Source organism: Gadus macrocephalus, chromosome 11, assembly GCF_031168955.1.
Source record: "Gadus macrocephalus chromosome 11, ASM3116895v1".
NCBI lineage: Eukaryota > Metazoa > Chordata > Actinopteri > Gadiformes > Gadidae > Gadus > Gadus macrocephalus.
Genome location: NC_082392.1, coordinates 4,135,077 through 4,161,141, shown reverse-complemented (window position 1 = coordinate 4,161,141; position 26,065 = coordinate 4,135,077). Strand labels below are relative to the sequence as shown.

The following is a 26,065-nucleotide window of genomic DNA, read 5'->3' as shown; positions in this document are numbered from 1 at the left end:
TTGAAATACTAAGAGCCTCGAGACTAAAGACCTACTTTAGTCTCGTACTTGGAGCGTCCGTCTCACCTGGCTGTTCCTCTCTCTGCAGACGCGTGATGTGCTGTGGCAGCAGTGTGCCATCCAGATCACCCACGCGATACAGTACGTGGTGGAGTTTGCCAAGCGGATCTCAGGGTTCATGGAGCTGTGCCAGAACGACCAGATTCTACTGCTCAAGTCAGGTGAGAGCACCAGCGCTCGACAAAGTCCCCGGTCCTCAAGATCAGCCCAAAGCCTGGATCCCAAAGTCTTTCCCCCTACTAGAGATCCTAGCGATCGGGACAAACAAGTTGACAATCTCTCTCTCTCTGTCTCTGTCTCTCCAGGTTGTCTGGAAGTTGTGCTGGTGAGGATGTGTCGTGCGTTCAACCCTCTGAACAACACTGTGCTGTTCGAGGGAAAGTATGGTGGCATGCAGATGTTCAAAGCACTAGGTAAGTCATCTCGTCTCGGCACTCATCTCGTCGCGGTCATTCAAACCCTCAAACAAAGGTTGACATGGCAACGCGAATAAAAAACCTGTGCACTGCATAATGGGATGCATCTTTAGGTTATTTTTTCATCACGAGGACAACGCTTCTCATCAAAGCTCACATGACCAGAACATTGGATTCACTGGGCCTCTGATTAATGTTGCCTCCCTATTTCTCCCTCTCCCTCTCTCCCTCTCTCTCTCCCTCAGGTTGCGATGACTTGGTGAGTGCCGTGTTTGACTTTGCCAAGAGCCTGTGTTCCCTGCAGCTGACAGAGGAGGAGATCGCCCTCTTCTCGGCGGCCGTGCTCATCTCCACAGGTCAGCGTGCGCGCCTCCTCGCGGGGGTACACCCCTCCCCCCCCCCCTGCAGCATGTGGAGATACACCTGATGCGTGAACAAAGTGAGCGGGATGTTAATGTATTTCTTCTTTCGTCGTCGTCGTCGTCTCCAGACCGACCGTGGCTGATGGAGCCACGCAAGGTGCAGAAGCTTCAGGAGAAGATCTACTTTGCGCTGCAGCACATCATGCAGAAGAACCACATGGATGAGGACGCGCTGGCCAAGGTAGGCAGAGAGAGAGAGAGAGAGGAGCTCCTCGGAGCGGCCCTGTGTACAGAGGGCTTGGGCCGGACGAAAGGGGCCGATGGTTCGATCCCTGATGTACAGGACGGACGATTATCTGTTTTTATATAACTCGCTCCCTCCCATCTCTCTGAGGCTCTCTCACTCTCGCTCCGGTGCTCACTCTCTTCCTCCCTCCCTGCCTCCCTCCATCCCTCTTTCTAACAATGCTCTCTCTTCCTCCCTCTCTCTCTATCATTGCTCTTTCCCTCCCTCTGTGGTTCTCTCTCCCTCCCTCTCTTTCGCCCTCCCTCTCTCTAACAATGCTCTCTCCCTCTCTGGGTCTCTCTCTCTCTCCCTCTCTCTCTCTCTCTCCCTTTCTCTAACAATGCTCTCTCTCCCTCTCTCTCTCTCTAATGGTGCTCTCTCTCCCTCCCTCGCTCTCTCTAACGATGCTTTCTCCCTCTCTAACCATGCTCTCCCTCTCTAATGGTGCTCTCTCTCTCCCTCCCTCGCTCTCTCTAACGATGCTCTCTCCCTCCCGCTCTCTAACCATGCTCTCCCTCTCTCTGGGTCTCCCTCTTCCTCTCTAACGATGCTCTCTCTCCCTCCATCTCTCTAACTATGCTCCCTCTCCCTCCCTCCCCCTCTCTCTGGTTCTCTCTCCCTCCCTCTCTCTAATGATGCTCTCCCTCCCTCCCTCTCTCCCTCCCTCCCTCTCTCTAACGATGCTCCCTCTCCCTCCCTCTCTCTCCCTCCCTCCCTCTCTCTCTCTCCCTCCCTCTCTCTGGTTCTCTCACCCTCCCTCTCTCTTACGTTGCCCTCCCTCTCCCCTCCCTCAGCTGATCAGCCGTATCCCCACGCTGTCGGCCCTCTGCACACTGCACACCGAGGAGCTGCAGGCCTTCCAGCAGCTGCACCCGGAGACGGTCAACGTCCTGTTCCCGCCGCTGTACAAGGAGCTCTTCAACCCCGACCCCAACTCCGCCATGTCCCTGCCCAAGTGACTGCCCTGGGTCCCGCCCCCGCCCGCGGAGGACCACCACGCCCCGGACCCGCCCGTCACCGCGGCAACGTCGCTGTCGTCTTCGTCGTCGTCGTCACGGCGATCGGATTCGGAAGCGCCCCCCGAGAACCGGGCGTGGCCGGAGAGGGGGGGTGCGGTCGGAGGCGGGCCCTCGCGGCCGACCACACCACTAGGAATGTCCAGCTCTCGCCCCGCCCCGTCCACCGCTACAGTCTGAAGAATGTGGATATATATATATGTATATGGGGCTCTGTGTGTATACATATATATATATAGGCACCAGCCCAGACGCAAACCCAGACAGAGGGGCCTTCTCCTTCTGAACTGAACTGACTGACCAGAAATGTACAGACTGAAAAAGAAAATAATCTTAGGGACCATTTTAAATCTTTTTGCAAAAAAAAAAAATACAAATATGGGTAAGTTTGTTTTGTTTCAGACTTTGATTGAAAAGAAGAAAAAAAAAACAATCATTTCTCTTTTTTTTTTTTCTTTCACTCGATGGCATTACAGTGCGGTCGGAGCCTGACCGGGAGGGAAGGGATTTAGAGAAAAAGCTTATGTAGATATTCTCCTAGTGAAGGGCAGATCCAGTATTACTTATTGTTCTGTTTTTTAAAAAATAGTTGTTATTTAAAAAGAAAACAGCTGTTCTTGGCTGGCTATACCTTGTCTATGTGTTTCTTTTCGTTTTTTTTTTTTTACTTTATTCAATAGTTTCATGTGTACAGAATTTGTAAAGTTGTGACGAGAATTGTCAGAGAATATTGGTGGATAAACCGGGGCTTGATACAGGTTTTGTTGATATTATGAAAGCCTTGTCTGGATTCTGTCGATATGTAAAGAGGGGACTGCAACCTTACACTTAGAATTTATAAAAATGTAAAGAAAACATATGAAGGATTTAAAGAAAAGAGAATAATGGCGACTACTTTTCAATGTGAAGATATATACATAAATATTCTATTTTGAGAAGAAGAAGGAAAAAAAAACAGAATCGGGCACATTTGCCGTCCTATCAATATTGTTGTTGTTTTTTGTTTTTTATCTGGCTGCAATAATTCTCCGTCCAACCAAAAGCTGGACTCCTTTTGAACAATCAATCAGAAGCATACAATCAAGGACCAGTAGGAGCTCACGGTAGACCTCTCTCCTCACCCCCTCCTCCCCTCCTCTCCTTCACTACCGAGGGCCTAGAGACGCTGAGCGGGGTAGACGTGACTGGAGGGCCGAGCGTAATCAGATCACCTAGACTATATTGTAGAGAAGCCATCAAAACAAACTGCTGTTTGTCTGCTGTGAAAGTGTGGCATAGGTACCCTTTCCCGCTCTCGCAATCCCTCTTTTTGCACAAAATCCAGTCCTGTGATGTGAATCACTCATGGGACTGAGTAGGCTACAAAGGACCACCCCACCCTCACCCCCACCCCACAGCAATAATGTTCACACTGCCTTTCTGATCGCATCCCTCATGTACCCTCCCTCCCCCCCCCCCCCCCCCCCCCCCCTGTTTTTAGCACAGAACAGGGGAGCCAATTTTATATTGTAGAATGCACTAAACTAATTCCTAACTAGAAGTCCTCCTATCGTTCCATTGAAGCATGGTTCATGTTCCAGGGGCTAAGTAGCACTATGAAATTATCCCAACAGTTTTATTAAATTCCCGCTAGATGTGAAGAAAAAAAAAAGGCTGGCTAGTCTTTATCAATCCTTATAACATTTAAAGTTGCAATATTTAATTACTATTTGTATAGAGGGCTCTGATAGACAATCACTTATTTATTTTGTTTAAAAATTTGTTTAGCTATTCGATATTTATTGGCATATGTAGATTGTCAATGCTTTTGATTTTCTTTTCTTTTTTTAAATAAATGTTTTGTTGATGAATATTTGGCCACTGTGTAAAATCGCATATGGGGTTGGTGGGCATTACTTACTTACAATTACTTGATGGTTGTGTTCAATCTCTGGTTGCGTTCCACTCTCGTATGAGCGACTAGGCGACAACCTGTTGCAGTTCTGCATTTAGCCACTAGATGGTCCAAATGCGTTACTTTTTGAACGAACCCGTTGACCACCTCTATGCACAATTGACATAAGAAATTATACAAGATATTTACACTTGCTCAGTAATTAAAAACACAGACATTTAACAAAATACAATATAACATTTTAAAATACATTTCGTTTTTTTTTAGAAATCACCTATATCCAAAAGTGAAACTGAAATCTTTACAATTGTAATGCTTTAAAGCATATGAGATATTATAAGTAATGAGTAAAATTATAAAGATAGATAAAAGGATCAATTATTTTGAAAAACAATCTGTTTTATACACAACTTTATAATAAAGTCCATTGAACATCAATCAAGCACTTTAAAACATTAAACATAAAAAGTAGTAGATTCATAGCATAACCCATGCTATGCTAACATCCACCATGTTCAATTACCTTCTGAAGTAGCAGTTCATTTCACAGTGGCCAAATCTTAAGCTTGGGAAGTTGATCGACACACGCAGTTATTGTCTGACACACATCGATGGGCGCGCGGAGCACTCTAGTTGAAACACGCAGGCACCCTGCAACCTGACGTAATTCGGGGGGCTATTATTAATAAATTAACCAATTAGTAGGCTTATGTTTCCTGTTTGTCTTGTCCGTTCCGAGTTTTATCTAGAACACTCAACCCCCATCACATGTCTCTCACACGCTGTGCCCCGCGATTACCTTCCTTGACCCTTGACCCCAACCCTGACCCCTCCCCCACCCAAGGACAGAGGCCGGTTGGTTGGTTTGGTTCAGACAATCACTTGCTTGCTAAGACTCGATGCGCGACGCAGCATCTCTCAGGGACTGTCTCTTTTTTCAGACTTTAAAAGAGCATTATTCGAATATTTTTGTGAAAAAAAAGATGTAATCACTATCGAAGCATTACTTTGGAAGATAAAAACACTGCATATGCTGCCAATGTATGCAAGCAATGGAATTCACCCCAGACAAGGCTTTGTGTGTGTGTGTGTGTGTGTGTGTGTGTGTGTGTGTTGGTATGCATCCCTCTGCAGGGTATGTCTATTAGAAAAAACTTTACTGTTCAAATTCACTGTCCAATTGAAACAAATATTACATACTATTCAAATACAGAACAATACAATTATTTCAGAGAATGATGTAATGAAGAAATGTAATGGTAATTATTGCATAATAACTTGACCACAGTCTATGCTGCTGCTTTTAATGGCGTTTGCAAATACACCAACGATTATCTGCTCAACGATAATCCAAAAGTAATTCCTATTGGACACTGAATTTCCTCTGCCACTGAGTACATGTGTATGTGTGTGTTCTGTCGGTTGCCCTCGTTAGACTGTGAATAAGCAGGGACGGGAGTATAATAATATAAGAAGGGGGAGGTTGGGAACTAAAAGTTGAAAAACCAACACTAAGTACAACATGGTAGCAATAAGACCTGGATGCATTGACTATTGTAATGTTTGCATTGTAGGATTATTTTTTATTTTATAACTATTTACTATTATTATTGTTCTTGTTACTACTTCTACTACTACTACTACTACAACTACTACTACTTATATTTTATTACTATTAGACTACTGCTGTTCTGTTCTTCTATTTTGCATGACGTCCCAAGGCGATGAAACCGTTTTTATTTTGTGTTTCCTCTGCTCATCGTTTTGAGGGAGGGAGAATTGAGGGAGGGAGAAGTGAGGGAGGGAGAAGTGAGGGAGGGATGGTGAGATATTTGGAGTTGATACTCTTCAATACAGTCAATTCAAAAGTATGTTTTTTATCCATGATTGGTAAATCATTTTCCGCTTTTTATTTGTATTTTTAGGCAATCTGTTGACCTTTGAGTGTATAGCATTGAAAGTATTTTTCTTTTCCGCAAAAAAAAAATTCAATGGTGTTCATCGAGCTCCAGACCGTGGTGGAAACAAGTCTTTGTGAATCGGCCATATTGGAGCAGAGGTCAATCCTGTCCCGGAGATGAGGGCTGGAGGGGGGAGGGGGGGGTCTTTTCTGAATGTTCTAGAAAGGCCTGTTCCGTGTGAGAGGCTGAATGCATCTCAAGGCCTTTCCGTCGGGCCTGCGACGCGTCCTGTCACAGAAACACTCACGACAAGTGCTAGTGCTAATACAAGCCGATATTTTTTTTTATTCATGGTAGAAGAAACTGCATTTCATACACTTTGGGTCAAATCCACCTCATCCAAGCTTCTCTGTTCAATTTCCTGAGGAAATAATTTGTGTGAATGTGTATGTGTTGGGGGAAAAAAGACGGCAGAGTGGCAGAACCGGAAAAGGACCAACAAGAGACGATATGAAATGGTTCTTCCTCAACTAACACTTTGTGGACTTTATTTCATATACTGCATTGTACATGCAGAGAATTTGAGGAGTGTTGCGTTTATAATTTATTGTATAGAATGTTTACGTCCCATGAAGAGAAAAAAAGAAAAAAGTAGCAATCTGGAACCAAAGCCAGCCTGGTTGTCATTGGTGACAGAACATCTTTTACACTGAATAAACTACATTTCTGATAATGAACAGACCAGACAAATAACGTCTCTTCAAAGTGCCATAGCTCGTGATAATGGGAAGGACTGGCAGAATGGACCATGTTTGCTTCACCGCGTGAGTTCACTTGATAACCAATCAGCGGAGAGCAACTCCAAGCCAAGCATGCATTTGATTACATTGAACAATTGTTTTTAGTTTGTTTATAGATTTTGCTTTATTTTTTTTCCTTGGGAGAGAAGGGACTTTGCATAGCTGATGAAACTCATCCCACAGGATCCAATGTAGCGACAGACATTTCCTTACATGTGCTAGACAATCTCTCGATGGAGAGAAACAGTGAGAGAGAAAATCTGTGCGAGTGCACGTGTGCCTATGCGTGTTCGTGTGTGTGAGAGTATGTGTGTGTGTGTGTGTGTGTGTGTGCGTGCGTGTATGCAGGTACATATTTATAATTTCTCTCATTTTGTGGATCTGGTTTGTGCGAGGTGGGGTTGTGCCCTCGCCCTTCTGACATGTACATACAATGTGAAGGTCTGAAGTGATTTCTTTTGTTAAAATCCTATATTTTATCGCTTTTTGTAGACATTTTGTTGTGGGAAGAAAATAAAAATAAATTGTATGGGTTAATTTGCCTTTCGTGTCGTCAGTCTCGTACGCGCCGATATTGAAGACAAGATTTGAACTTGCAAAAGAGCTATTTTATTATTACACATAGAAATAAACAAATCTCGATATATATATATTAGGATCATTGCACTATTCCATTCTCAAACATAACATGTTAACAAATTATGCATATATTGTAGTGTTTTTTCTTTTTTCTTTTCATATATAACTTTGAGTACAAATATAAAAATTAAAAAAAAATAATAATTGCACAATAACAACAACGGGGAACTTCGGCGGCGAACCACCATCCAAACCGGGCCTCCGTTGCCCCCAAAGACCTTTTGCACTTCCCAGGTCAGAGGTCACCATCCTCCGGTCCGTGCCCCCCGCGCGTCCGAGCCCCTCCTTAACGCTGCGCACCACAGAAACACCACCGTCCGTGTGAGGCGAGAACCACATCGCCACGACAACAGCAGCATCAGCACCAACAAACAGTCGTTAACACAAGAAACGGAATAGAGACGGGGCCGGAGAGGCGGTCCTGCCGGTCCCCGAAGAACGGCTTCGGGTTTTGATTTGAGCGGGAAAAAAAATAAATCTTGGAGAGGACACAAGGAGCGAAGGGGAGGGAGGGAAACACAAAGCTACCTTTGAAACATCAAAACAAGCGCGCCTCTATGTGTGCGCTTGCGGTGTGTGTGTCTCGCCTAAGCTTGTTTGTGTTCCCCCCCCCCCCTCTCCCCTCTCCTCTCCTCCCCCCCTCCGATCCCCCAGACGCCGGTGTCACGTCTACACCCGAGAAGTTAATTAATAGCTAATCAAAGCTAATGCCTCCGCGGCGCATCGCCAGCACAAAGACATGATTAATACGTAATCAAACGAGCGCGGCGGCGGCGGCTCGGCGCACGACGCCAGGGCCCGCCCCCCCCCTGGTGCCGCTGCTGTTGTCATAGAAATAAAGTGTGGCTGATTGGTAATTAGCGGGCGGAGGGTTTGATGTTGTCTGGGATTTATCTGGGAGCCAACCGGAGCCCTCCCGAGTGACGATACCGAGGCGACATAGGACAGCGTGCACGTGCACGCGCACACGCACACTAGCGCAGGCACATGCACGTGCGTGCATGCGAGCGCACACAGAAACACACATAATAAATATAGTTATACATGCAAATACTGTACATATACACATGCACACAAACACATATATACACACATACATATAGACACACAGACATATATATACACACACGCAAACATGCGGATAGACACATACACACGTTGAAACACTAACTGTTCAGACGAGCAAACAAATAAAAACATGCACCTGAAAAAAATAAGTTGCATGTTGGAATGGAACCACGCATGCAAATAAACTTCAAATTGTGACGCATTTTAACAATGTGCCACCACTAGGAGTAGCTTTAGAGTACTAAAAGCTACTCCTTACCTGTTTGATGAATCCAGGGGCGTCACTAGGATTTAGAGGCTGGGGGGGCTTAGCCCCTAGCAGTGCCCGAAATGCATGCGAAAAGTTTTCATCACATCTTTAAAGTGGTTCTTTAATTCATATTACAGTAGAGAGTACAGCAGAGCATCTATCATGGCCTGTTTTCTCTTACTCTGCCTGACGCCGACCCTTCAGAAAATGTAACGTTAAATGACCCCTCACCCCTAGCCCCTCCCGCCAGCGCTCTCAGAAACTATTTTAATCCAAAAGACAACTTCTAATTGTATTAGTATTTATTTCAACTCATACTCTGGCTCATTATGTTAAGTGTAGGCATGTTACGATTTCCTTGACAAAAAAATAAATATATTTTTTGTAAAAAAAATATCTATATAATTTTTTTTGTAGGGGGGGCTTTTGAACATCTTGGGGGGGCTTAGCCCCCCCAAAATAGGCCTAACGACGTCCCTGGATGAATCTATCAATTGAATCCATCAAATGATATATCGTTATAATCATATACTAATGTATCATAACAATACGTCAAACGTTCACGCCCTCAAACACAACACCCTTCAAACATCGAGCCGTATCCTGCGGCAAAGTGCACTTCAAGTGCGTCGCAACCGATGGCGTGCGCGTGCTCTCACCCGATAGGCCCAACCGGTGACAGCAGACGTTGCAGGCGTGCCTCAGGAGGAACCGGTTGATGGCGGCGTCGCCCAGGTTGTCGGGCCCAAACATCATCTCGCCGTCTGTGGCGCCGAACCTGAGAGAAACACGTCCCCGTTGTCACGGTAACCTTTACGACGCGATGCTCCTGTCGGTGCGGCGGACGGAGGACGGGGGGACGGGGGGGGGTGAACGTACCTCTGTTCCTCAGCCCTGACCACCGACGGGTCGGTGAGGTTCTCTCCCACTCCTGGGAAAGAAACAAGAAGACACACACAGATACACTACTATTACTACTAGGGATCGACCGATCTATCGGCCGATATATCGGTCGGCCGATATTATCGATATTCGATATTCGCGGTTTTTACGTGTATCGGTATCGGCCGATACGCGGCTGATTTTCGCCAATTTTTTTTATTTTACTTGTTCTACCTCACCTGTTTTTAATATTTGTTAAATATTGTTCATCTACTTGTTCTTACTTGTTCTACTTCACCTGTTTTTACTATTTGTTAAATATTGTTTTTTATATTGAAGTTCAATAAATGTTCCTTTAAAAAAAATAAAAATAATAATAATCGGCTCAAGAAAATCGGTATCGGCGTATCGGCTAAGGCTGATGAAAAAATATCGGTATCGTATCGGCCCTAAAAAATCGGTATCGGTCGATCCCTAATTACTACTGCAGCTGTTTTTGATTTAGTCAGGCTTAAAAATAACATGCACACACGCACATCACTGGTGCAGTTGTTTCTGATAGATGTAGGCTCTCACACACACACAATTAGGGCATTTAGCAGACGCGTTTATCCAAGGCGACTTAGATCGGTTACTTAATACACACATTGACACACCGACGGCAGAGTCAACCATGCAAGGCGACCGCCGGCTCGTCAGGAGCAGTTAGGGTTAAATGTCTTGCTCAGGGACACATCAACACTCAGCCAGGAGGAGTCGGGGATCGAACTAGCAACCTTGCGGATACAAGACAACTGCTCTACCTCCTGAGCCAAGCCGACACACACACACACACACACGCACGCACGCACGCACACACACACACACACACACACACACACACACACACACACACACACACACACACACACACACACACACATACACAAATTACATCATAAAATCGAACACCTAAAATCCCACAAACACAAAAATTAGATCATAGAATCAAACACCAGGAGTCACACACACAAACACACACACACACACACACACACACACACACACACACACACACACACACACACACACACACACACACACACACACACAGGTCATTAAGGTGCAGGGGAGACATCTCGCTCAATGATCCCCTCCCACAGGGAACATTGTGGATGAAACCCAGAAAGGTGGTATGTTGTACACTACACACTATCCAGACCTCCTCCACACTACCCAAGGTGTGGAAACAAGCCAAAGTCACGTGCGTTTGTGACGATACATTTAATACACAAAAAGACACAACACAGACCCACACACCCACCTTGTATATCCAGCACCAGAAGCTCCTTGCGGGAGTACTCGTAGGTCCAGTGGGAGAAGGCCAGCAGCGTCTCCTCCAGCGAGCTGCAGGGGGCGATCTCGTCGCCCGTGTTGTTGTTGTACTTCTTGAAGTTCCCGGGCATGTAGCCCTCGATGGTCATCCACTGGCCGGTGGAGTGCCACAGGACCAGGGACAGGTCCAGGAACCTGAGGCCGGGCGAGATGTGGTCATGAGCACACACTAAGATATAGTGGTGCAACGGTTCACGGGTTTCCCGTGATCCGTACGGATCAACCATCACGGTTCGGGACGCAAGTGATCCGCGGATCAGCTGATGAAAAAAAAAATTGTGCGTTGACGTGATCAGCGCATGTTTAGAGGACAATTCCGGTATCAACAACATCATCAAGTATCGTAGCGAAATACAGTTTCTGTTGTGTTTTATTTGGCGTTCCGTAAATCCCATTGAAACGTAAACCGGAACCGGAACCGGACGTGTTTAGGTTTGGTTGTAGTCTTTTCGCTCGGTTCGCCGTATCAACAGTAGGGCTAAAACCGAGCGAAAAGACTACAACCAACCCCCCTTGCAATGAGCAATGAGTCTCCGAACCGAAATCAATGGATTTACAAAATGCCAAATAAAACGCCACAGAAACTGTATTTCGCTACCAAACTAAAAAAAAAGAAGATCAGGATGTCTGCATTGCCTTGGGAGAGTGTAGACTCTAAACTCTCCCCAGGCAATGCAGACATCCTGAATTGTAAATCCAGGCATAGGGATTATTTACTATCCTATCCATGTTAAAAAGAAGGAATAATGCCTCAGATTGCACATTTTTTAAATATTGACCATGCTTAGAGGAAGCAGGATTATTACCTAATTTTTCACTTTATTTTGTTTTTACACAGTTGAAGATTTAAAGTCACATTTGTCTTGTTATCTTTATTGTTGTTGTTGATCCGAAAACGATCCGACCCGTCACTCAAAAACCGTGACCCGATCCGAACCGTGAGCTTTGTGATCCGTTGCACCCCTACTAAGATACACGTAACACATCAGAAAGAACGACACACAGAGACTCAGACACGCACACAGAAACAGACACACGCAGAATCGGAAACACACCCACGGAAACGGTCACACCCGCTAAAAAACATAAAATCTGAAAAACACACACACACAGATACAACTAATCAGAGACACACAAACGCACAACAAATCAGAATCACACGCAACAAATCAGAAAAACACACACACACAACAAATCATAAACACAAACACAACAACTAAGAAACACACACACAGAGACACACACACACACACACACACACACAAATGTACGTCAGAAAAAGCCCATGCCAACAGACCTTGGGGAGTGCTGCATGTCCTCGGGTTTGACCTTGTTGAAGACCTCCATCATCTTCTGGGCGGCGGCCTGCTGCTGAATCTCCTTTAGGGTGGAGGAGGAGGACCGGGGTGGGGGGGGGGGGTAGGTTAGCAAGATGGCCGACACTCATACAAACAAACAATAATATATGGAGCAAATAAACCAACAGACAGACACTATTATAAGCATGAAAAAGACAGATCGACAGACAGACAGACTGAGAGGCAGACAAGATACACTAAGGGACACGAAAAAGACAAATAGACAAACTGACCGAGAGGAAGACAAGACACACTTATAAGCATGAACAAGCAGCTGGATGGACAGACAGACACAGAGAAGGAGACAAGAAACTATTAGAAACATGAAAAAGACAGACAGACAGACACAGAGACAGTGTGCCTACGTGTGTGTATGTCAGTTTGTGTGTGTGTGTGTGTGTGTGTGTGTGTGTGTGTACATATTCATGTACATGTACACACAATGTGAAGGTCTGAGGTGATTTCTCTTCTTAAATGTATCGCTTTTTGTAGACATTTTGTTGCACGTGAAAAAGACCGATAGACAGACGGGCAGACACAGAGACAGACAAGGCACGCCCACAGCCATTGCAAACGGGCGCTGGCGTCCCCCGGCGCGTGCGCGCGCGCGCGGGGGGGTATGGGGCTCGTACCCTGAGGCACAGCTGCAGCGGCGTGCTGCCGTGGAAGTGCCTCTGCCAGACGCGGACCACCTCGGGCCGGAAGGCCTTCACCACGTACACCGCCCCGGGGCGCAGCACCTCCCGCTCCGCCCAGGTGCACAGCACCCGGGTGCCCAGGCAGAGCCCCCCGTCCAGGGAGCCCACCTCGCTGTAGAGGGTCTGCAGCGTGGCCGACAGCCCCTGGGACGACCAGCAGAAGGTGGGCTCGTCGGAGGAGGAGGAGGAGGAGGAGGAGGGGGAGGAGGAGCCAGAGGCCTCGGGGGCGCCGGACGAGGTGGCCTCCTCCAGGGTGTAGACGCTCACCTCCTCGCCCCCTGGAGAGCAGGGGGGACGGAAGGAATGGACGGGCATTCAGGCCCAATCCCAGTTCTACCCCTTCCCCTCCCCCTTGTTTTGAAGGGGTAAGGGGAAGGGGAAAGGGGGGAGGGGGAAGGGGAAGGGGGGAGGGGTAAGGGGTAGAAATGGGATTGGGCCTAAATCGCTACGTATGAAAAATGGATCGGATTTGAATGGAAGGAGCTGGTTTTTTGATATGCAATATATGACTGCTATTGTATTTACTCAATAGTTAAAATACTGTAATAATTATTCATCAATCGATTTTTTATTAATTATTGTTAAAGGTCCCATGGCATGCCACCAGGTGTGGTGTGATCAGCTGCTACAAGCCGTTTTGGAAATCTGCCCCTTATGACATCACAGGTGGGCGTGTCCACCTAGATGTGTGACGGATAGATGAGCATGTCATGGGACCTTTAACAATAATTAATAAAAAATGGGGAGGGGGGGGGGGGCGGGGGGACCATGCAGAGACCCTACCCATGAGGGGAGCCGGGGTGAAGGGGATGTCGTAGGCCAGCCTCATCAGGTTGTTCCTCTCCATTGCTGTCGCCGCAAACACAACGCGGTCACAGGAAGGTCATGCAGTGAGTGCTTGGGTGCAATATCGTTCATTCATAACCTATTATTATAATTATTATTATAATATTATCCTTGTATGTGTGTAAACAAACTTTTGCAATATATCTCAGAGCAAGCAGTGTGTGTGTGTGTGTGTGTGTGTGTGTGTGTGTGTGTGTACCTGAGTAGTGAGGGTACAAATCTTCAGTTGATTGTAATAAGGAGTTCTTTGCTGCAATGGATGAAACATATGATGTATAAATAAATCCAATTTCAATCTATACAGAATTACGAGAAAAATATTGCCTATAAGAGTTCCTTTTGCAATACCTTCAGGCAGGATTCCACTAGTTAAACTGCAAATAAGAGGACAATTGTTTGGTTATTATTATCATCTCAGCAACATATACATGAACCGGTGCTGACTATATGATCACAAAGGCCCATCGAAGTGACAGACTTACGAAGGCCGCTGGCTCACTGATTGGGCGAAGCTGTTCCAAACGGAGGAACTGGGACTCGCGTGGTCCTGTGGAGGGAACAGGGACATCATCAGGCAACACGTCCCGACTGGGACCAACGTGGGTCAAAGCATCCACCGAATGGCATCCATACATCTGGATCTGACAGGTCTCAGAGGGATCACTTACCGGAGGCAGAAAAGCTTGTTTCTGGAGGAATTCCACGGGCTCACAATCTGCAACAACATGTTTTGATAAAGTGTGATGAGGGTGAAAGACAGAAAACGTCTGTGCATAAATACGGTCCGTTTCATTTGTTGAACTATCCGAGTCATCTACTGTAGACCAAGATTCAAACTAGGACCTTCACGTTGTGCTTCTGCCTGGCATGGGTCTTTCTTAGGCCCAATCCCATTTCTACCCCTTACCCCTTCCCCTTCCCCCTCCCCCCTTCAAAACAAGGGGGAGGGGTAAGGGGATGGGGTAAGGGGTAGAAATGGGATTGGGCCTTAGTCATCATACTGTATCTGCATGGTCAGCACTATCTCGCTGAAGAAACGTGTCTTTTGAATTCCTATTCCGCGCCGCCCCTCTGACCACTGGTTAGAGGGGTCGGCGAGGTCATGGGAACCTACTGAGTTGACTGAGGCTGGCTGTGGCCGACCAACATCGCCCCTTCAGTCTCTGGCTCCGTCTCCTATGCAGGTCAGACATATTCTGCCGAGGGGAAGAGGAGTGAAAATGAGCGTTAATTCAAATCACGGTGTTACACTGGGCCAAATGCAAATCACAATCGTACAAAATGTTGTATTTACTGATTTCACTACTGCTGTGCTGCAAACACAGGAATTTCGAAGAAAAGATACAATTAAAAACGTTGCATCATGTCTTATCTTATCTAGAGATAGCAGAGGTGGGTCACAGTACCTCCTGGATTTTGACGGTCTTCTTGTTCATGCCTCTAGGTCGGCTGGCCCAGTGGAGCCCCAGGTCGGAGGATTTGGACCATTCTGTGGGGACAGAATAAAGGCGTCAACATGGAAACTCCTGCTGCATAGAGTGATGGCCAATGGAAATCCTTCACTCACTTCTAACGATGTTATCGAGATCTATCAGAGTGTGCGTTACGCATCAGAAAACAACGTTCCGTGTAACCCGTTGCAAATTTACAATAAATCGATTTCACCCAAATAATGTAAGAATATTATAACAGGGGGCAGTGTGTGTTTTCCCTTGTGGCTACGGAGCAGATTACCGTGCACTAATGTGGCCGACCCTGACGCAGATCTCGTTAGAAGTTTGTAGTTCTCGTTCCGAGTGTTAGCTCGCATTACGGTGACGGTGAATAAAGTGATGACACCTCGGGACTTTGAGGAAGTGCAAAGTGCACGACACGGAGAGAGGAGGCGGGGGATCAGACCAGCTCAGCACAGCTCTGTCTGTCCAATAAAGAGTTTATTAGCCTGACGAGATACTCAGTAGGTGAGGTCGAAAACATCCCTCTGATATGAGGGATAACATAACAGATAACACCTAACCCTAACCCAAATCCCTTCAATTAATATGCAAATGAAACACTCAATATAGAATGTCTCCCTCTAACCCTAACCTTAACCCTAATGCAAATCCTTTTAATTAATATGCAAATGAAATAATCTATATTCAGGCCAAATCCCATTTCTACCCCACCCCCCTTCCCCTTAGTCCTTCAAAACAAGGGGGAGGGGGAAGGGGTAGAAATGGGATTGGGCCTCAATATAGATTATCTCCCTCTCCCTAACCCTTAGCCTAACCCTCACCCTCACCCTCACCCTCACCCTCACCCTCACCCTCACTCTCCATCGAGGTTCACCCCCAGCCCAGACAGACAGGTACAGGCCGTGTCTCCGGGGGGCCTCCCGAGCCCATCACAGACTACCTTCGCTGCGGCTGCCCTTCAGCGAGGCCCGGACGTGTCGGGCCCTCCCCCCGGGGGACGTGTCCCCGCTCCGGGGTCTGGCCAGGAGGGGGAAGGAGCCCCTCAGCGGGCTCAGGGGCGCCCCGGCGAAGGCCAGGCTCTCCACGCTGGAGGACAGCGAGGCGTAGTGGCCGTAGGTCCGCTCCCGGGCCACGCCCGCCCAGCGCGAGGGCTTCCTGCGCATGGTGGCCCAGCGGCTGGAGAGCAGCGGACGGCGCCGCGGCCGTCCGCCGCCGCCCCGACCGGAGGCGGAGTCCGGCGAGCTCTTGGTGAGGGAGGGGGGGCCGCCGGGGTCGGTCTTCTCCGGCCGGAGACCCTCCTTATGATCCCTCTCCTCCTCCTCCTCCTCTTCCTCTTCCTCCTCCTCCATGGCGGTGGGGTCCTGGCCGGGATAGGGGGCGGGGCCCTGGCTCCATGAGCGGTGGTCCGGCCCCCCGTCTCCCCCAGACGCGGCGGCGGGGGCGTGGGGCAGTGAGCTGCCGCCGCCGATGGCCCCCGTAGGGGAGGAGCCGCGGGGCGAGAGCCCGTCGCCCCCCGGTGGCGGCCGCTCGGCAGCGGGCGGAGAGTCCTGCGATTCAAATCAAAGAGGACCGAGGATTCATGTCGGGAGGAATAATAACAATTAAAAACATAAAAACAGCAAACAAAAGCACGACAAGTGAACGACGACAACTACGGCCTACAATTAAGCATTGTTTGCAAATGTATAAGCAGTGTTTCCCATACATAGACCATTGTGTGGCGCGGCGCCACAGAATCAACATCGAGCGCCACGAATTGATTCTTTAATTTTTTTTTTATATATATATATTTTTTTAATATATATATTTTTTTAATAACGCGATTTGGAAATCTAAAAATCGTTCCGTCCATTCATCTCTGCATAGCACTCGTTCTCCCTGTCATTCTCACACACACACACGGAGCGAGAACGACGATGCTAACACATGAACCCACTGATGTCACCGATGGCGTAAATATATATGACACTACCACCCCCCCCCCCCCCCCCTCCCGCACCACCACACATTGGTCCTTGGTCTGTGGGAAACACTGTATAAGGATTCAGTTCAGATACACAAACACAATATACAGTACACTGCACAACTGTACTTTGCAATGTGTTGTGCATTCAATGTATGCCTTCACAAACAGTACATATAGGCCCAATCCCATTTCTACCCCTTACCCCTCCCCCTTGTTTTGAAGGGGCAAGGGGAAGGGGGAAGGGGTAAGGGGTAGAAATGGGATTGGGTCTAAGGCCCAATCCCATTTCTACCCCTTCCCCTTACACCTCCCCCTTGTTTTGAAGGGGCAAGGGGAAGGGGTAAGGGGTAGAAATGGGATTGGGCCACACAGTAGGTGCACTCCTCCATGCTTGACAGCAAAACACCTAAACCACCAAAATCAACATTTTACAAAACTAAACCATGATTGTGGTGTTGCATACAAGAGGCAGCAATACGTGCGCCGATTGCCCAAGGAAATCCTAATTCAGAACCCGTATTCACACCGCATCAATCAACAGTAACGACCCGGGATGCACCGACCTTCCCGGACGTCTTCTCCGCGTGTCCCGGGCTCCGGTGCCTGCTCCTCCAGTCGGTGGCGTGGCTCTCGGGGGGGGGCGGGGGCAGGGCCAGCCGGCTGGCTCCCCGCAGCAGGGAGGGCGGGGTGCTGGTGCACGCCCCCCGTCGCGCCGGGGCGCTCGGGGCGGCCTGCGGGCGGAAGGGGGCCAGGCGGGCGTCGCGGTGCTGCTGGCCGTCGCAGGCCGAGAACAGGTTGAGGGTGTCCACGGCCAGCGCCGACAGGTCCTGGAGCCGGCCCAGCTGCCCGTCCAGGGCCGACAGGCTGTCCTGGATGGAGTCGACCCGCTCCGAGACCTCGCCCACCACCGCCGACATCTCGCCCGTCCTGAGGACGCGTCAGACGTTAGGCGCTGGTTTTTGAAACCCCATTTTGATGGGGTTTCAAAAACGAATGAATGAATTGATATGGATTGGTGAAATGAGAAAGAAAAGGATCGTTGAACTCCATTGTAACTTAATATTTGTTTAAGAGATAAGTTTAAAGCTCCAGTGTGTGCAAGCAGCCACCAGCGGTGAGGTAGCAACCAACTGAACGGATTTTGGGGATTATACACTATTAAAAAAAAACATAATTTTATTATATCGATGAATTTAGCTATGTTTTTAGATTATATTTTAGATTAATTAATTCATGCTAATCCCTTCTCCCAGATGATATTCTATTTAACACACTATACCTTTTAATTGCTCAAATTACAAAATACAAAAGAAGAAAAATGAGAAAATACAGAAATCAGAAATGACAACCTCTCCGCTGTGTTTTTAATCCGTGTGATCTGGTTGTTGCGGAGACCTTGGCTCTTCTGGTGGTAGTACTCATGGACACATTTCTCCTCAAACTCGTGGAGTCTCTTGCGGTCCTCTTGGCAGAGGTAAAGCTCTGGTCAGGGGAAGAGATGAGGTCCAGTCAGAGACACTGGTTACCTGACATTTGAAGCTATGATTTTGTTGGTAATTACACAGATGATGCCTCCCAATATAATCCCTAAATACACCGAAAAATGTATTTTGAAAAGATGTCAACAATAGAAATGTATTTTTTTTTTTGAAAAAGACAGAATTAGGACCTCTAAAATATGTAAAAAAAAAATAATAATCAAGTCAGCAGGCACATGTAATATAATATAACCATAACGCAACCCAAACACACAGAAACACAGTGACTACTTACTGAGGCCTGAGCCTCTTCCCTTGGTGGCGCCCCTCAGCCACCTGCAGAGGGCGCTGACACACAGAGCTAGGTGACTGAGAAGGATGAAGGGAGGAGGGAGGAACGGCCTGTCCTGATAGGTCATGATGTAGCGGTAGCGGTTGTACTTCCACAGTATATTGGACGAGGAGGCCATGTCGAAGTACACGTTGCTGTTTGGAAGGCAAATTAAAACATCAAACTCTTTGTTCAGGATTAATCCGATGGTCTTTCACAGATTCCATAAAACTTTACAGAGGAATGAAAAACTAATTTGAGGATCAGTGATGAGACATTCTTGAGTTTGGAGGAAGACTCAATTTTCAATACAGAGAGAGAACAGACACACACACAGAGAGAGAGAGAGAGAGAGAGAGAGAGAGAGAGAGAGAGAGAGAGAGAGAGAGAGAGAGAGAGAGAGACAGACAGACAGACAGACAGACAGACAGACAGAGACAGAGAGAGAGAGAGAGAGAGAGAGAGAGAGAGAGAGAGAGAGAGAGAGAGAGAGAGAGACAGAGACAGAGACAGAGACAGAGAGAGAGAGAGAGAGAGAGAGAGAGAGAGAGAGAGAGAGAGAGAGAGAGAGACAGAGACAGAGACAGAGACAGAGACAGAGAGAGAGTCTTACTTGAAGAAGGCGATGAGGATGTTGACCATGATGATGTACTGGAAGAAGAGATAGACGGCCTGGAGGAAGGGGGTGAGGAAGGCAGCCGGAGGGCACACGTTGTTGTTTTCCGCACACACTGGTTGTTGCAGCCGTCCATGCAGAACACAAAGACAAACACAAATAAACATAAATTATAATCTTCGTACATTATAGAATATTGACGGAAACAGGGTTGACCAACTGATGGTAGACGGACTGCATTTATGTAACGCTTTCCTAACCAATGGCCACTCAAAGGGCTTTACAATATGGCCCAACCCTCACCCATTCATGCACACATTCACACACCGACGGCGGAGTCAACCACGCAGCGCCATGGCCAGTTCGTCGGGGGCACATATGCCGCTTTTCCACCGCACATGTAGCTCGACTCGACACGACTCGACACGACACGACTCGACACGGTAGCAGCACGGGTGCTTTTCCACCGCAAATAGTACCTCCTGGACGTGGGCGGGGTCGGCTGCGCGAAAGGGCCGTGACGTATTTGTGTACGCGACGCAAACAACAAATACGCAACCCACACATGGACAGAACCCACATAACAACAATGGAGGACATCGATCGCATTACTATTATTAGCTGGCATGTTGGAGAAGTGGAACATGTTGGCTGCGCGCTGCTATGGATGTTACCAGCATGGTTGCCATGTCGCTCTCGTGACTTCGTCACACTCTCTGGCCAATCAGTCGCCGGCCGTCTGCCGACGTCACCTTTTAGCATCGGCTCAGCTCGCTTGGAACCTAGAGCGAGTAGGTACTAGAAAAAGCAGCCACTTCAGGTACCAGATACCATGGTACCGCGGTGGAAACGCAAAAAATGCGAGCTGAGTCGAGTCGTGTCGAGTCGTGTCGAGCTGGTACCATGCAGTGGAAAAGCGGCAATAGTGTGAGGTGTCTTAGGGGCCACTCACACTAGGGCCGCGGCACCGTGCCCGAGCTCATTTGCATACAAAAGTCTTGAACGTTTGGCTAGTTTGACTGTGACCACGCCATCCGTATGGGCACACTTGGGAGAGGTGTGCCGTGGCCAAAGTACATATGCTAATGAGATGACACGCGCGGACACGCAATGTGAGCTGGATGACGTAGTCCTTGCGCGACCCTTCTTTCTTTATAGGTCCATGCCTTTCTTCCCCACAACAATCATTTTAAACAACGGCGCTAAGCGGTTCACGAGTGGGTTTACGTCGGTGCGATAGTGAAGTCGAGTGTTTACTTGAAATTTGGGCCGACGACAGCATTCAGTCGCAGCTGGACACCACGCTTGGTGATGACGTATTACGACGTGAAGACGTATGTATGAAGGAGCAATCGTGCCCAGGCCACAGCCTTTGGGAGCAGTGTGACCACGGGCCAGCGGGGGGAGGGGGGGAATCGTGCTGAATCTTCCTGCAGCACGGAACAGGCAAACAGCCCTAGTGTGAGTGACCCCTTAGTCAGGGACACCTCGACACTCGACAGCTAGGAGCACCTTCTGGTTACCAGCCAACCCGCTCTACCCCCTGAGCCACATGGCATAATAAATGTACTAGGGGGGTAACGGTACATGTATTTGTATTGAACCGTTTAGGTTCGGGGTGCTCGAACGAGTTTCCATACAGACATATTGTGGAGGACCGCATTTGTGGAACATGCTGCAGCCGCACATGCACAGTTGCGCACACCGTGACGCACCTAACAGCAGTAGTAGCGACCGTCATGGCCAATGCTAATGCCGCTAGCGTTGGCAACAAGCCAGAGATTGAGGACCCTCCCGAAAAAATATTTGTTTTTAAAGAAACAGTCTGAGCCTTATTCATGTTATTTAATATGAGCAACAACTTGAAACTGTTTAGTGTTGCAATTGTTCAATTTTGCACATGGAGAAAATATATATTTTAAAGAAACAGTCAGCGCCAATGTTATTTATTTTTATTTCTTCATTTCAGAATCTTGTATTTATATTTTTTAGCAGAATTCTAGCTTTTTATTGTCTAATGTTCCTATTGTTAAAAGCACAAAAGTGTGTTATGAACAACATTTATATTTTGCATTTTGTTTTCTTACTGTACTGAAAACCTCAAAACCGAAGTACGTACTGAACCGAGATTTTTTGCGTACAGTTACACCCCTAATAAATACGTATTTAATTGTTTTTCAATTAAATTCCCTTCTGGCGAACGAATGAACCCCCTGAAGCCCGACTCACCGTCTATCTCTCCAGCGTAAACCTCTCCGAACATCATCCAGTAGGGCTGGAAGACAGCGTCCATGGCTAGCCTCCAGGAAGGGGCCTCGTTGGGGGACAGGATGGCCTTACGGGCCACGCCGAAGCTCAGCAGCACGATCGCCATCATCACCACGATGGATAACATGTTGCTGGTCTGAGAGAGATGAAACTACAAAGGTTAACAATACAACTAGTGACCGACCGATATATCGGCAGATATTATCGGCTGATATTTGCAATTAAGTAGTTCCGCACCCTAATACACCGCAAGGCTGCGTTATAACACCCGCCTTATACATGGAAAATGGCGCACCAATCAAACAAACACGTCATTCTCGGTGACGGTGGCGGCCGACAACCACAACATGTTAACATGCAGACACAACTACAAACAAACAATTAACAACCCATTAACCCCACTTAACCCAGCAACTACACTGTCCCCGAAAGGGTCCAAACCCCGAGGATAGATGAACCCGCCAGAATCCCTTGCGCATCTGAACCAGCTTCCATACCTTTTATATTGCCCTACTGTCCTGTACTCTGCCAAACTAACTTCCTCTCTTTAATCAAATAACTTGTTTCTCACCTTACCGAAGAGTAATTCCTACTTTGTAGTTAGAGAGAGCAGGTGCTTGCATGGGATTGCGATGAAAAAATATCAAAAGACATCCACAGTCACATGGAGATCAACAGTGAGTTGAGAGGACATTTAGGAGCACGTGCGGGTAGTACGAGGTTAGGGCGTCTTGCTCATGGGCGCCTACGGGTAGCGTGAAGACACTGGAGAACGAGGCCTGTATCTTTCTGTCCTGCCTCATGTCTTGATAATCAGGCTTCACTGGAAGTGCTGCATCGCCATCAGCATCACATCAACCTGTGGCTTTACGAGCTTTTACAATACAGGTCATTTTAGATTTCGCCTGGAGGGCCTTCCCTTCCTTATGTTGCCCGCGTATTCCAGCCGAATCACCCATGTGACGAAACGCTCGCTAGACACGACGCTGACGCCCCCTAGTGGAGCATAGGGGTATGACTAGAATCACTAAAGTAATACAAAAAAAGTATTAATTTTGTCTCAGTGCTTGACCATTGGTTCTCCTTACTGTACCGACAGCGATATATTTTTGTTCCTCTTTCTTCAGACAAATGTAGCCATTTGAAGTGGCTTTGGATAAAAATGTAAATATAAATGTATAAAACCACTCCAAAGCGCCCCGACGGACCATCTTGGTGATCATGGTGAGGTAGGGCCCGGCGTGCTGGTTGACGGCCAGCAGGTCCAGCACCCTGACGAACCAGAAGATGATGTCCAGGCAGTAGCTGATGCGCCCCGCCACCCGGCAGGTGCCCGTCTGCCAGCGCAGGATGAGCCCCGCCACGAAGAGCAGGATGGCGATGAAGTCGGACACGTTCCAGTACTCGGAGAACCAGATCTTCAGCTTCTGGCTCAGCTTCCTGGGCTCCGACATCAGCACCTGGGGGGCGGGGCCAGGTGATTGGGGCGCCCGGCACTACTTCCTGCTGCTGTGTTATGCTGCATGTGTGAGCGCCTACTCAGAGTCAGCCTACAGACAGCTAAAGCCATTCCTCTGTTTTTCTCTCTCTTTTTCTCTCAATTTCTCTTTTTCTGCCTTTCTCTCTATTCTTTTCTCTCTCTCTCTCTCTCTCTCGCTCTCTCGCTCTCTCTCTCTCGCTCTCTCTCTCTCTCTCTCTCTCTCTCTCTCTCTCTCTCTCTCTCTCTCTCTCTCTCTCTCTCTCTCTCTCTCTCTCTCTCTCTCTCTCTTTCTTTCTCTCTATTTTTCTATGTCTCTCTCTCTCTCTCTCTCTCTCTCTCTCTCTCTCTCTCTCTCTCTCTCTCTCTCTCTCTCTCTCTCTCTCTCTCTCACCTCTCTGATCTTCTCCACGGCGGTGGACAGGATGTAGGCGATGACCAGCCACTCATGAATGCTGGGGCGGTCGCCCATCCTCACCAGGACGGTGTATGAGAACAGGATGAGGAAGAGCAGGTAGGTGATCTGCAGGCGGGAGGACGAGGGACAGAGTGAGGGGGGAGACACGTACGCAGAGCGCATCAGGCTGGGCAAGAGCAAGATCACGCCAATCTAGTGAATTGTTGAATATCTCCACGCCATAGTGATTACATCTAGTCTCATGAGATCAGAGATTAAATCATGAATAATGAGATTACAAATCATCAATTTCATTAAATCATGAATAATGAGATTAAAAATCATCAAATTCATTAAATCATGAATCATGAGATTACAAATCATCATCAAATTTATTAAATCATTAGATTACCCTTATCATGAAATTCATCAAATCATGTCTCATTAGATCACCAATCATCAAAACATCAATCATCATTAAACTAATGAGATCAATCATTGGGAGTTCACCCATAACCAGTCACAAAACATTAACAAGGCGGTTGATGAGCATGTGCACAACAATATATATATATATATATATATATATATATACATATATACAGTGACATTAATAGGAGTGGGGGCTTGTCCACCTACGGTGTGCAACCAGAACTTGACCACAGGTGCGGTGTAGCACTCGTAGAACCTCCGGATCCAGAAGACACAGAAGTTGGTGAGGGCGGAGCACGTCTGAGACATGCAGCCCAGGCACGACTGAGTGCAAGACTGGGCACTCTCCACGTCCTGGAAGAGATACACACACACACACACGCAAGCACACACACACACACACACACACACATGCACGCACGCACAGGCACGAATGCACGCATGCATACACACACACAAGGCCACATGCACACGCCCACATGCACACACACACACACACGCCCACACACACAAACGCACGCAGGCACATACACGCACGCACACACACACGCACACACACACACACACACACACATAAATTACATCATAAAATCGAACACCTAAAATCCCACAAACACAAAAATTAGATCATAGAATCAAACACCAGGAGTCACACACACAAACACACACACACCCACACACACACACACACCCACACACACACACACACACACACACACACACACACACACACACACACACACACACACACACACACACACACACACACACACAAACTAGAATAGAATAGCAAAACAAACCTAGATGATCATAGTATAGAACAGAATACATCACATACATAACAGTAACATAACAGTAACACAATGCACGCAACACAATAAAACACCCAAACACGATCAAACGCAATACAATTTGAAGATAATAAACACAAACGATAATAGATTGATGAACAGACGGCGAGTCTACCGAGAGTCCCCCCCCCCCCCGCCCGCCCGCTGTGTTACCTGGCTCTCCCTCTGGGGGTCCGGGGGCCCCGGCCTCCCGGGGTCCCGGCCGAACAGTGGGGGCTCCTGGGCCTGGGGGACGTGGCACATCTCCGCCTGGCTCTTGAACTCCAGCAGACGGATGGCCGGGGGCAGCACCAGGCTGAGCAGGATCTGGAGGAGGGCCAAAGCATGGGGAGGCTTACTCCTGCTGCTCCCCTCTTACTCCCACTACCCCCCTCTTAATCCCACTACTCCCCTCGTACTCCCACTACTCCCCTCTTACTCCCACTACTCCCCTCGTACTCCCACTACTCCCCTCGTACTCCCACTACTCCCCTCTTAATCCCACTACTCCCCTCGTACTCCCACTACTCCCCTCTTACTCCCACTACTCCCCTCGTACTCCCACTACTCCCCTCGTACTCCCACTACTCCCCTCTTACTCCCACTACTCCCCTCTTACTCCCACTACTCCCCTCGTACTCCCACTACTCCCCTCTTACTCCCACTACTCCCCTCTTACTCCCACTACTCCCCTCTTACTCCCACTACCCCCCTCTTACTCCCACTACTCCCCTCTTACTCCCGCTACCCCCCTCTTACTCCCACTACTCCCCTCTTACTCCCACTACTCCCCTCTTACTACTGCTACCCCCCTCTTACTCCCACTACCCCCCTCTTACTCCCACTACTCCCCTCGTACTCCCACTACTCCCCTCTTACTCCCACTACTCCCCTCGTACTCCCGCTACCCCCCTCTTACTCCCACTACTCCCCTCTTACTACTGCTACCCCCCTCTTACTCCC

General features: G+C 48.0%; 2 protein-coding genes across 3 annotated transcripts in view; one reads left to right on the top strand and one right to left on the bottom strand.

The window, feature by feature from the left end:
* Positions 1-59: 59 nt before the first annotated feature.
* Positions 60-3,992, top strand: LOC132467718 (nuclear receptor ROR-beta-like). Its single transcript, XM_060065223.1, has 5 exons — positions 60-221; positions 366-473; positions 722-832; positions 967-1,079; positions 1,919-3,992. Exons 1-5 carry the CDS (start codon positions 179-181, stop codon positions 2,081-2,083), a joined length of 540 nt encoding a protein of 179 aa, XP_059921206.1. The 5' UTR covers positions 60-178; the 3' UTR covers positions 2,084-3,992.
* A 3,329-nt stretch (positions 3,993-7,321) lies between these two features.
* trpm6 (transient receptor potential cation channel, subfamily M, member 6) overlaps positions 7,322-26,065 on the bottom strand; it is a 30,427-nt gene continuing 11,683 nt past the window's right edge. For both annotated transcript variants that reach the window (XM_060064346.1, XM_060064345.1), the window contains exons 18-40: positions 25,277-25,429; positions 24,480-24,626; positions 23,838-23,966; positions 23,175-23,426; positions 21,928-22,102; positions 19,696-19,813; positions 19,047-19,237; positions 18,623-18,755; positions 17,837-18,200; positions 16,248-16,854; positions 15,257-15,339; positions 14,965-15,046; positions 14,519-14,565; positions 14,333-14,397; positions 14,199-14,224; positions 14,050-14,100; positions 13,788-13,853; positions 12,939-13,282; positions 12,246-12,328; positions 10,878-11,083; positions 9,572-9,623; positions 9,352-9,470; positions 7,322-7,666 (exon numbers count right to left, since the gene is read on the bottom strand). In XM_060064346.1, coding sequence (XP_059920329.1) covers positions 7,617-7,666; positions 9,352-9,470; positions 9,572-9,623; positions 10,878-11,083; positions 12,246-12,328; positions 12,939-13,282; positions 13,788-13,853; positions 14,050-14,100; positions 14,199-14,224; positions 14,333-14,397; positions 14,519-14,565; positions 14,965-15,046; positions 15,257-15,339; positions 16,248-16,854; positions 17,837-18,200; positions 18,623-18,755; positions 19,047-19,237; positions 19,696-19,813; positions 21,928-22,102; positions 23,175-23,426; positions 23,838-23,966; positions 24,480-24,626; positions 25,277-25,429 — 3,543 coding nt within the window. In that variant the 3' untranslated portion in view covers positions 7,322-7,616. The remainder of the gene's footprint in view (positions 7,667-9,351; positions 9,471-9,571; positions 9,624-10,877; positions 11,084-12,245; positions 12,329-12,938; positions 13,283-13,787; positions 13,854-14,049; positions 14,101-14,198; positions 14,225-14,332; positions 14,398-14,518; positions 14,566-14,964; positions 15,047-15,256; positions 15,340-16,247; positions 16,855-17,836; positions 18,201-18,622; positions 18,756-19,046; positions 19,238-19,695; positions 19,814-21,927; positions 22,103-23,174; positions 23,427-23,837; positions 23,967-24,479; positions 24,627-25,276; positions 25,430-26,065) is intronic.